This window comes from Panicum virgatum, chromosome 8K (assembly GCF_016808335.1).
Source record: "Panicum virgatum strain AP13 chromosome 8K, P.virgatum_v5, whole genome shotgun sequence".
NCBI classification, from domain to species: domain Eukaryota; kingdom Viridiplantae; phylum Streptophyta; class Magnoliopsida; order Poales; family Poaceae; genus Panicum; species Panicum virgatum.
Genome location: NC_053143.1, coordinates 6,527,011 through 6,539,558, shown reverse-complemented (window position 1 = coordinate 6,539,558; position 12,548 = coordinate 6,527,011). Strand labels below are relative to the sequence as shown.

The 12,548-nt window shown below is 47.1% G+C and overlaps 1 protein-coding gene across 1 annotated transcript; it reads right to left on the bottom strand.

Moving 5' to 3' along the window:
- Positions 1-10,866: 10,866 nt before the first annotated feature.
- Positions 10,867-11,726, bottom strand: LOC120643740. Its single transcript, XM_039920209.1, has 2 exons — positions 11,540-11,726; positions 10,867-11,417 (listed from the first exon to the last, which is right to left on the bottom strand). Exons 1-2 carry the CDS (start codon positions 11,718-11,720, stop codon positions 11,158-11,160), a joined length of 441 nt encoding a protein of 146 aa, XP_039776143.1. The 5' UTR covers positions 11,721-11,726; the 3' UTR covers positions 10,867-11,157.
- Positions 11,727-12,548: the final 822 nt, after the last annotated feature.

Sequence of the window (12,548 nt, the reverse complement as noted above, 5' to 3'; positions counted from 1 at the left end):
GGTGGCCGCCGCCGACTGGGAGTCGGTGGGCGGGGCGTGGGCGCTGGGATCGGATGGATCACCAGCAGGCGACTCGAGGACGACGCGGACCGAAGCAGACGGGTTGCGGTAGTCGCCGTCGACGGGCAGTCGAGGGCGGGGCGTGGATGCCGAGATCGCGGTGATGCTCGGCGGAGCAGGCGCAGCTCGTAGAGAAGGCGGCGCAGGCAAAGGAAGGAAGCGTAGGCGGTAAATCGAATAGCACGGGCCGAGACAAGAGGGAATTTGATACCAATTGTCACAACCGCCCCTTGGTCGCCGGTGGTGAAGACCGGGACGTGAGGAAGATTGACTAGCACTCACCGATAGATGCTCCCGTGGCCGCCGACGAGATTGCCGGGACGTGAGATGGTCGCCGCCGAGGATGAACACCGAAGGGGAACCCCCGATTCAATTCTGATTTGATTTTTGTCTGATCCTCTCCTCCCATGCGACTTCCTCATGTATCTCCCTTCCACACGCAGACAGCTAGGCCCCACCGTCTATGTACCAAGTCCACATACAGATAGCACGGGTGGAAATCAGAGGAAAAAGAGGGGAAAAGATTCCCTGGCTCACCAAGGGGTCGAAGGTGGCGATGGCGCGGCCAATGGTGGCCTGAAATAGCAGATCGACGACGGCGGGATGGAGCTCGGGTGTGGCGGCGGCGCACGAGCGTGAGCAAGGTTTAGGGCGAAGGAAAAGGCTAGGGCGCGCGTAGGATCCCACGAGGCAAGGGAAACAGGGGCGCGGGTCGTAGCCGAGTCTAGCCTAGGCGTGCGCGCTCGGTGGGCCTGCGCCAGGGCGAGTCCGAGCTGAGCTCGGCAAGGGAAACGAAGGAGGGGGATGACGGGTGGGGTCACCCGATCAGTGAGAGAACGGGGAAGGAGAGGAAAAAGGAGAGGAGACGTGGGTTGGGCCGGAACTGGGCCGAAAGGAGGAAAGGAAAGAAGGGAAGTTGGGCCGGCGAGTGAGGAAGAAAAAGAAAAGGAAGTAGGCCGGCGGCCGAGTAGAAAAAGAAAAAGAAAATAGAAAATAAATAGGAAACGAGTTTTTCTTTGTCCAAAAAATGAAATAAGCATAGAAAATAGAAATAAAACTCAGAAAATTCCAGAAAAATTCTGGGAGCTTTAGGAACTCGAGCACAATCATAAAAAAATAAAATATAGACCAGCATGAATGCAACAAATTAAATTTGAGCCTATGGTGAGTTTTAATTATCACAAAATATTTCTTTTTGAAACCTAAATACTATGAAAATAGGCTAGACACTTCTAAGGTGAATTTTAGGGTGTTACAAGCCCGGAGTAAAGCAATGTATCCACTGTGTCCAGAGGTACAGGAGGATCATATGACAAATTTTAAACGGTACAAATACTAGATACAGCATGACCGCTCATATCATCCATAACCATGTTCTGTCAAAATGCCATGTTCTATTCAGCAGGACATATTGATATTAAACAGTGACAAACCTGCTCTCTAGGAAAATTTGCAGTCCTCTTGGCAAGCTATGGACGCTAATTTGCCTATATGTGAAGAAATAAATAAACACCCACTGAATAGAACAGGTGACAACATGGACGATGTAGAACAAGATAACAAACCTGAATACGAGCTCCAGATTTGGCTTGCATGGACTTAATATTGAAATGGAGAAAGAAAGAAAAAAAAGAAAGAAATGAGCACCTGAAAAGGAACAAATCATAAGCAGAAAGAAAAAAAAACCATGATGGAGCAATACTTACTAACTATATATTGAAAAATGGGCACCTGTAATTATTTCTGTGATAAAGTGTAGTTATCTCATCCTAAAGTTAAGCTTATCAAGAAAAAACAGCATGTGTACCAACCTTGTTATTAGCAACTTTCATCTGGAATGTGTCTGGCACCTGGCTGCGGTGCATTATATTTCCGGCCACCAGATCCAGTACTAGATGGCCCAGCCTGCAGAAGATTGCAAGATCAACAGCATATATGCAAAAAGAAATGCAGAACAAAAGCTGTGGTCGTAACAAGTAATACCTCTGCCAGAACTTCTTTGATCAGCTGCTCAGCTTTTGCTTATCTACTCAGGAGTGCCTGAAAGCTCATCTGGTCTTGTCTGTGCACCTGGTTCAGCCTTCATTGTCTCTTGTTATTTGAATCTTTGTCTCCTGATAGTTTCCCCAGCTTTTCCGATAATAACACCAACCTACAGCAAGTCAACAACAGTGCCAGTTAACATGACTACTAACTTCACACTTCAGGTGATACTTTCTAACACGACTATATAAATTCAGTGATTGAAAACAAATTGAATACAGCTTACCCTTCCATTCGGTATTTCAATCTTTTTTTTTGTACCCTGATATCAACAATATGAAGAGTACCGAGACGCACCGCTCTGTGAAGATAACGGCTGGATAGAAGAACCATGCCCTGATACAGAAACCACCAGTATTCAGAATTCATTTGTGGTCATCAGAATTTATGGCATTTGTCGATATATATGAAACGTGAGACGATGTAACATTTTAAATTCTCACACATTGCATGAAAGGTACAACACAATAAATAGCTTTAATTTTACATATGGTGCGAAAATCTAGCTTTCTACTTTCTCAACACAAGTGCAATGTGCCCTCTCTACCAGCCTGAGCAAAAAGGTTCAACTACGCAGTTTAGTTAGATTAAGCCTCTACTCTTCCACAACCAATCCGCTGTACTACAACGTGAAGCTGCAGAGCCACCAAGGATGCCACGTGGTTACTTGCAGCTCGTGTCGTTATAAGATGGTGATGACGAAAAAGCGCCTGCAAAAATAATTGAGATAACATTAGCTTCTGCTACCTACTATTGCGTCAATAGGTACCAATAGCACACAGGTTAAATTAGCCGAGAAGCAGATTTGCACATCACAGCAGCTCACGCTCATGATCTATCGATCCAGCCCCCAAATCGAAGCGTAAAACAACCCAAAATCAATATCATGGAAGCGGCCATAAACCATAAGCACAAACAGATCTCTGCGATCAAGCATGCATGGGCTGAACGAGAAATCAATTCAGTGACTCACCAGTCACCAGTCACCACCACCGGCGGAGGACGAGAAGCCGAGCCCCCCGCCGCCGATGCGGCCACCTCCACCGCCAGCGCTGCCGCCCAGGGAGCCTCCACCTTGGCCGCCGAAGTCATCGTCACCGTTGTCGACGCGGGGGCGCTTGGCCTCGGCGGCGTTGAAGATCCGCGCCGCGATCTCCTGCGCGCGCTGCTTTGCGAGCTGGATTTCGTCGGGGGGCGTCGGCACGCTGTTGTACGACGGGGCGCCAGCGGGCGGCGGGCCGGAGGAGAACCCCGTGCACCGCGGCGGCGGTGGCGAGTGGTCGTCGTACTTGCGCTTAGTGGTCGTCGGCCATGGTGGGCGGGTCGCTAGGGGTTTGGACGGCGGGTGGCACCACGTCTTGGGGACGGTGAAGTCGGCGAGCACGGCGGGTTTGTTCCCTTACCCCGACGGGGACGGGAGCGTAGGGCCAACGGAGTGTCGGCGGCGGAGCGGTTGCGCAGCGGGCCATGGATCCTCCCTAAGCCGGCGAGCATGCGGGAGGCCGACAACGCCTGAATCGAAGGCGAGCAGGCGTGGGTGGCGCCCGTGAGGCCGTGACGCGTCGCGGAGGTAGAGAGGAGGGAGATTCGGGGAGGGAACGAGGGACGAGCGAGGATCAGGAAGGTGCCGTCGGAGGAGGATGGAGGAGGAAAGGAGCCTTAGCTTGGAGGCGGCGGCAGGGAGCAATCAGCTAGGGTTTGGAGAACTTGCCATGCGACTGCCAGTGTTGTAGGAGGAAGGGTGCGGGAGCCGGGAGGAGGAACGAGGCGACGACACAGATGGAGAGACGTAGAAAGGAGGGATTGTATGGAAGGCGTCCGGCATTACCTGACTAATCAATCGCTGGCCTTTGATGCGGAGGAGTTTGAAATGCACGGTGCAAATCAGCCTGAGACCGGACGACGAAGGAAAATGAGACGCGATGCGTCGGACGGGGACAAAAGACGGGAAAAAAAAAGAGTTTAGGTGAGGACAGTCCCCAAACTCTCTCCCGTGGGACGGGTATCGCTAATTTACGGTTGACCGAAGGGAGGGGCTCCCTACGGTCATCTCCCGACCATTTTTTTTTCTTTTTTAGTAACTTTTATCTTGTTTTCCGATTTTAGAAATTTTTTGTAAGAGAAATTTGGAGAGAGAAATTTTTTGACAAGAAAAAATTAGACACAAAAATTTGAGATAACAAAAATTGAGAAATTTTGAAACAAAATTTTGCATTCGGAATAGAAAAAAATGGTAAAAAAATTTTGCATCCGAAAACAAAAAAAAATGCATAGAATAAAAAAAATTGCATCAAAATCAAAAAGAAAAAAAAAGATTGGGTAAAATTTTGTTATATCAAAAAACAAAAAAGGAGTCGGTAAAAAAATGTTATATAAAAAAAAACTACCTCCCCGCCGCGTTGCCGGCCCGCGGCATCGCCTCCCAGTCGGCGGCCCACCGCACAACCTAGGGAGACGGATCCGCCGGCGGGCGAGCAAAGCAGCAGCCCAGGGAGGCGGGATCTAGTGTGGCGGCGGGCGAGCGCGCGGCGGCCCAGGGGAGGCGGGATCTCGCGGCGGCGGGCGACGGGGGAGCACGCGGCGGCCGAGGGAGGCGGATCCAGCGGCGCCGCCGATGGGGGGAGCGCGCGGCGTCCCATGAAGGCGGTCCAGCGACGGCGCGCGGCGGCGGCCGCGGGGGGAAGCGCGGCGACTTCAGGGAGGAAAGGGAGCCAGCTCAGGGCAGGGAAGGGGAGCGGCGGCGGCAGCGGGGAGGCGGCAGTGGGGAGGCATGCCGGCCGCGGTAGCAACTGGTCAGGATCTCGATCCGTCGTGAGAGAATGGGGAGGAAAGGAAGGGGAAAGGTGCGGGGAAGGGGAAGGGTAAGGAAAAAGAATCGACCGTAAGTTGTTGTAGTTACGGTTAACTATAAACTCAGCATCCCGCCGTGGGACCCGTCCTCGATCGCCGACGCGTGGTGTCCTTCAACGGCGGAGCCCGGGGAGCAATAGGGGCCACGGCCCCCTACCGGTGCAAAAATATTTTAATCCCCCTCTTCTTTGTAGCAAATATAATTAGACAAGCAAGTCTAATATCTAGTAGCTCACGTTGCACTTTCAATTAAAGTGTAGCAGATACATCAAGAGGCAACAACTCCAAGCAAGCAAGAAATTAAATGACATTCTAAGAGTCGGTTTGCCATAGCATCCTAATCGGCTTCACCACTGTTAAAATGCCATTTTCAAAATGGTTTCATTACGGGGCCATGAATAAGCTGTGACATGGCTTTGCCTACATGACTGAAGCAAAAATTGTAGCTTCTGTGGCTACCGTGATTCTAAGCGATTGAAATCGTTTTACCAAACATTTTTTTAAAATAGCTTCAGCTTCAACTTCATTAAAAAATCGCAGCCGGAGCTATATCAGTAGAGCCGCAGATTGAAGAAGGTTCCGGGACGGGGAGCTGGCGGGTCGCGGAGGGCCTGGAATAGCGTGCGGAGGCAGGGATGCCACCACGTGCCCGCGCCGTCGCCGTCGCAGCTATGACTGTCGGCTCGCCTTCGCTTGGTCTTCCGGCCTCCCTCGGAATTTTTGCTGGCTCCGCCACTGCTCCTTCTACATCCAACGCTCACGATGACGGCGCCCTTCAGCAGCTCCACGCACGCTCATGCTCAGAGCCTCTCATATGACTCGCTAGCTGAGACAGAGCCACTCGGATGTCGCGCTGGTACAGGCTGGAGAGCTGCCGCCTGAGTCCAGGCTCCCATCATGTAACACCAGGGTCGCCATCCTCCGATCTTAGATCGCAGCCAGGAAGGATAGCCGCCATAGCAGGAGAATCCTGTACGGACAACGCAGCCACCATGGCAAGAGGCTAAGAGAATGACAACGGTCTCCCCTCGTCGCCTCTGTGCTGTCTTTCCCTGCATCAACTGAAGATAGCATCAACTGTTCCTTCCTCGTGTACATCTTTGCCGGACCAAGGCGGTGGCCTGGCAGCGACGCCGGTGGACAACTGAGGCGGCAGTAGCGGATGACGAGGGATATGATGGTGGATCTTGATGCGGCTGGATGAGGGGATTGTCAGTGAGGCGACTGCGAGTCAGCGACAGACCGCGGCGGCGGCGACACATCGGCAGCGTACGACGGCGTGGTGAAGATGAGTTGCGGCCGGCCGGCTCGATAGGTATATATAAAAACAAGGACCCGTCAGCTTGGAGACGATGGATGAAGCCGATCATCTGAGCCAAGCGAGCGCATTATCCTTTTCGCGAGCTTCGTCGTTGATTCGCAAGAGACACCACGCGTTGGCCATCGGGGACAGGTCCCTACGGCAGGAAGTTTGGGGACCGTCCTCACCTAATTTTTTTTTCCGAAAGACGAAGAATGGCGTCACCCTTATTTCCTTTTTAGTAGTAGATAGAGATAGAGAAGAGATTGGCACCTTAAAAAAGTTCGAAAATTCTCAGATTTTCCTTTAGTCCAAAATAATGCTACCATTCCTACTAGGACAAATCCAGCCCAGCCCATTTATTATTTCCTTATTTTCTCTTTGGAAAAAGTCAATATTACCTCTGGCAACTATTTCCTTCATCAGCTTTTTCATCCCCACCTCTAGAAACTTCATCAACTTTTTATTCCACAGCTCCGTAAACTTCATCACCATCTCACTCACTCCAGCACCGGCAGTGCTAGATATCACATCCCTCGACTCCCCACCCACTAAATTAGCAGTATGCGGAGGTCGTCTGGATGTAGGTGCTCGATTCGTTTTGGCAGGGTTGCGCCCTACCATCGCGGCCACAACACGCCCCTTTTGGCAGAGTTGCTTGGGGGAGTCGTTGTGTACTTAGTGTTGCTACAAAGGAATGGGTAGGATGTGAGGGTACTAGAAATGATTGAATTATGGATTTATATATGATTGGGGTGTGGAGCTCTGATTGGGAGTTGTGACTAACTAAATTTATGAATGGGAGAGAGAAATTTGTATAGTACTCCCTCGGTTCCAAAATATAGATTGTTTTAGCTTTTCTAGATTTATAAATGTTGCTATACACCTAGATATACATAATATCTAGGTACACAATAAATACTCTGAATTTGAAAAAACCAAAACGACCTACATTTTGGAACAGAGGGAGTAACTCGTACCATAGCCACCACCTATGCCGTCATGAAGAACAACACGGTTTGGAAGTACGCAAACTTTGGCTGCCTTGAGACAAACAGGGCCGGCTCTTGGGGAGGGGCAGGCAGTGCGACCGCCGGGGCCATGGAGGTGGGGGCCCAAGATCATATAGGTAACTAGTACATATATAATTTTTTATTTAGCATAATAAGCCTTTGAAAGCCCATCACAAATCAGCCCATAAGGCCATGGCGTCAGCCGTAGGAAGTCTTCCAATCTGATGTTGATTTTGATGATTTTTCTCTGAATTAAAAGTGTTGCAAGTATCTTTGCTAGAAGAATTGATGTCAGCAATTGAGATTCTTCAATTTGCTAAAGTTGTTCGCTATCCGAATGTTTCCATTGCATATCGGATTCTCTTAACTATTCCAGTGACAGTAGCAGCTAAAAGAAGTTTCTCCAAATTGAAACGGTTGAGAAATTATTTAAGATCAACTATGTTACAAGAAAGATTGAATGGCTTGGCTATGTGTAGCATTGAGAAGGATATTTTGAAGATTTTGCATTAAGAAATGCCTGTATGCGACCTTTGTCTTTTACAAGGCACTGAAGCATTATATTTTTATTTGAGGAATCATAATGGTTGTTGTTTTTAGTTTTTTGTTACACTATTATTATATTTTATGAGCTATACATATATTACAAAGTAAGTTCTATTATTTATACAATATACTGTAATTTTGATATTAAAAATTAGTTCAACGGGCCCTTATCTTCTTGCTTGCCCAATAACCCTTAAATTTATAGAGCCGGCCCGGGAGACAAAGCCCTCGGCTGACCAAATTCATGAACTCGCTGTAGTATCTGGGAAGAGAGAGAAATGAGAGAGAGATCGATGAATGAAAGAAGTATGGAACGGAACTAAAGAAAGGAAAAGTAGCTCCGCAGCTCACCTAGAAAAAGAAACACCTTCCACTAAACTAACGATTTGGAAATATCTGGTGGGCTGGGCCGGGCCTGAAAGATAAGTCTCCTCTCCTTAAGGGTCTATCTATTTATAGGATGTACTAAAAAAATATATTTATAGGACTACTACCTTTTTTGAGAATTTGTTTAATTATTTTTGAAGATATTACTGATCAAAGATAAAAATGTTTGACTTTGACCAAGTTCAAAAGTTGCTATATTTAGGGACGGAGGTAGTAGTATTTTTTGGCGAAATACAGTACAGACTGTACCATATGAGCACATGCACCGTATGAATATGCGCACGCAACCCTAACCATATGAGCACCTCCGAGCCAAAAACTGAGCCGGCATATCCTTGAGGTTGACAAAGTCACCGCAAGCGTCTCGTTGTCAATGGGCATATCGCCTACCACTGAAACAATGACGCCGGTAAAATCGTAGAACAAATCTAGAAAAAGGCGAGCACTCATGCCGAGTCGAGGACTCGAATCCGTGTAGGCAGGTTCTACTACAAGGAACCTTATCGGCTGAGCTATTCTTAGTTCGCTATAGGGACTCGCACTTGATCTCTTGGAGTCTATCTTACTCTTTATTTTTAAGTGCCTATCTTATTCTTAAACAACCTCTATTATAGACTCTTTTTTTCAGTGCGTAACCTGGTTCATTCACAGCCCACTCCATCTTTAAGCCTAAATTGATATGGTAGAATGATGCACTAAATCTTAGCTTATGGATCATGATCCTAGGCCATCATCATAACCTTAGATCTGATGTATAATCTCAGCCGCCTGATGTTCATCGTACGGACACGTACCGCTTAATTAGGAGCCACTTGGACACAACGTGGTGGCACGTACAACTCAAGGGAATCAGTGGCATCCCAATTGTCAATTGGATGTTGATTATATCAAAAATCATTGCTACTAATAATAAAATGAGCATGCATCGTGTAGGAAGAAAGATAAATAGGAAAATAAAATATTTTTGGTAAGCATTAAAATTTCACTCAGAAAGAACATTGCATAATTAGGCATGTTTTTTTTAAAATATGCATGTAATTATCAACCATGGCATGACGTTGCAAAAGGCATGAAAGCTCTTGGTTTTCACCTATTCTATTTATTCGTATTTTTGTGTGAATCACAAAACCATCAAAAATGGCGCCGAATATTCTTCTATAATACACATATATCACGCCCCAAACTTAAGAGTCGAACATCTTGATTATCAACTTAGGGTTACCACCACCAACACAACCTAACCACATTCACCACCGCTAGCTGTGATCCTCCCACTTAAAAAAGGTATGGAGGATTCTTTGGTTTGGCATTTTGAGTCAAAAGGGAAGTTTTCAGTGAAATCAGCATACCATGTTTTAGTAGACAATAGAGAACTTCTGAAAAGAAAGCAAAAAGGTGAGTCAAGCACCACTACCAATCGGGAAATGTCTCTCAGGTGGAGGCTTACCTGTCCATCAAAAGTGAAACATTTTATTTGGAGATTGGCGTATAACAGCTAGGGGTGCAAATGGGTAACCCTTAGGTGCACCTCCAACCCTCTTTAGTTTAAGATATTGTACTAGTTTTCCAAAATGGAATCCCATTTTGGAGAAGTAGTATAAAATTTTAAACTAAAGAGAGTTGAAGGTACCCCTAAGGTTCACCCATTTGCACTCCTAATAACAGCCTACCCTTGCGATCTCTTATCCTACGCAGGGGTATGGACATTGATACACGCTGTCCGGTGTGCTGCCGCTTTGATGAAGATGGTGGACATTGTTTTTTGAAATGCAAATTGGTGAAAAATGTTGGACCGCAATGTCCCTAGAACATATTCGAGTCAAGCTTCTGGAATTGAATTCAGCAACATTGGTTATTCAATATATTCTCTCTCTCGAACATGAGACAAGGCTGAGAGTGTTTGGCCTCCTATGGGCATGGTGGGATGCACGTAATAAAGCAAATTCTGGAGAAAAAAATGCCTACAACGGGGGAGATTGTGTGTAGAGCCCAGTCCATAAACATTGACACTTCCATGAATAGGCAAGAAAAGGTCTACAATCCACCAGAAGAGAAGTTACTTTGGTGTCCACCAAAATCTGACTTTCTTAAGATCAATTTTGATGGTGCTTTTCGTGAGGAGTGCAAAAGCGGTGCTTGGGGTTTCATTGTCAGGGACCACGGTGGATCAGTAGTACTGGCGGGGGCAGGAAAATTGGAAAAGATACATGCATGACGCTCTCTGTGCAGAAGCCCAAGTCTGCTTGGCAGCCATCACAGCAGCAACAGATCACGGCATGATGCGAGTCCAACTTGAATCAGTCTCCAAGATATTGGTTAAGGCCCTCAATTCGACCGATTATGATCAGTCTCCGGGAGGTGTTTTATTTAGACAAACAAAATTTCTAATCTCCACGCAATTTGCTTGTGTTGAGGTGAGTTATGTTCCGCGTTCTTGTAATGTTTGTGCGCATGCTTTAGCTCGCTTGGGTATGTTTTGGGACCCGGATCAATCCTGCATATGGGTAGATCCCCTCCCAGAGTTTGTAAAGACCTTGATGCTTCATGATTTCGGTGAATCATCTATGATATAATACAGATGCGAGTTTTAGTTCAAAAAAAAAAGCTGTGATCCTCCCAACGCAACACCAACTAAACTTTTTTTTTCCCCGAAATATACCTCCCACGTATTTGAAGTACATTCATTAATGTTTATTTATTCATATACAGGCGCTGATTCACAAAGTGAATTAGTGCAGCGCCAGACAGCGTTACAGATATCACCGGCCACTTATCATACATACATACAATACACACACACACACACACACACACACACACACACACACACACACACACACACACACACACAGAGGGGTGGGGGGGTGGCGCGGCAACAACAACAACATACTTATATAGGGCTCTTGTTGTTCTTGCACGCAACAAGGATAATGGCTCTGCTCATCTTTAATTAGTTCTTCAGCACTTGGGGCCGCACGTACCATTGAATACATCGAGGCACTTCCTGGTCCCCGTGTAGTTCTTCGCCCCCGAGCAGATTTCGCACCCGGACGACCCGCACCAGCCAGACTTGCCTTCGTAACGGCACGTACGTAGGTTGGGTTTGGCCGGTGGGGAGGGGGCAGGGATGCAATCGATATCGCCGGCGCCGCAGCATTTGAGTGGGCGCGGGTTTATCACTGGCTCCATGGTGAGCTCCTTCTCCCCCAGCCCCGCACCTGCGTGCACACATCCATCAGCCAAATAATCTCGCTTAGCTAGCTTCAACAGTGATGAGTGCACAAAATTAAACATCCATCATCATTAGCGCATGCATGTCCGCCCAACAGCATGAACGTACTGTTCTCTATGGACGCCGCCGCCGCAAAGACTCCCATGATCAGGACGGCCTGGGCAATCAGGATGATGGCCATGAGCGTGCTACTCTTCATCCTCTCTTGCTTATTTCTAGACGTCTGGTGTGTACTCCCTTTGCTTGTGGAATTCTTGCTCACTTGTGTGTTCGTTGTTGCTCCCACCATTGGAGCAGCCCTATTTATATATAGGCGAGGAGTGAAGATAGATTGAAATGTGGCATGCAATCTGCCACGCCAGCGCTGGGGCCGAAGTTAACAGGAGAGCGAGTTTTCCGACTGCATTTTTTCCATTACTATATAAAGTAAAATTATTACAGCTGAAAGCAAAAGGAAAAGCTAAAACTAACAATTTTGCTAAGTGATGCTAGCTTTTCTCTTGATGGCTTGGTGGACAACAAAAGCTCCTCTTTAAATTTTCTTTTTGTAGCGATCGAGACCGAGCTGGACGTACAGCTATTAATTTGAAGATAAAACCATTCCTACAAACCCAGGTTCTCCAAGCCATCAGGAATCTAATAAGATGATGATGATATCAATGGGGCGCATGGGTGGTGCCTCGCATCATCGAAAGCTTATTAATCTGCATTAGGAGCGAGGTGCGCAGCCTAGGACACATGTATTGCCAGCAAACCAAGCATAAAAAAACATGGTCGATCAATAGTTTCTTTAATCCCAAGGCCATATTTTTTTCCTACAAAACTAGGAGTTTCCTAATGTTTATATATCACGCAAAATTGCAAAAAGGATAAAAAAAGGAAGTAACTAATCATTCTGCTAATAAGTTAGTGTAGCCTTTTCTCTTGGCTCGGTGGACAACAAAGCTCCTTTGTAAACTTCCTTTTGCATCGATAGAGACGAGAGCTAGACCTGGTACATCATTAAAGATAAAATCATTCATGCCATCCAACAAGATGATGTGGACGGGAAAGGGAATGCAAGGTGCTGCCTCAGATCAGCCATAGCTTCATTTGCATTACGAGCCAGGTGCAGCCT

Bases quoted from the DNA above. Each gene is read 5' to 3' on its own strand.
- LOC120643740 (XM_039920209.1), bottom strand. From the start codon at position 11,720: ATGGTGGGAGCAACAACGAACACACAAGTGAGCAAGAATTCCACAAGC. The intron at 11,418-11,539 runs GTACGTTCATGC...GTGTGCACGCAG, and splicing joins GGCGGCGTCCATAGAGAACA to GTGCGGGGCTGGGGGAGAAG.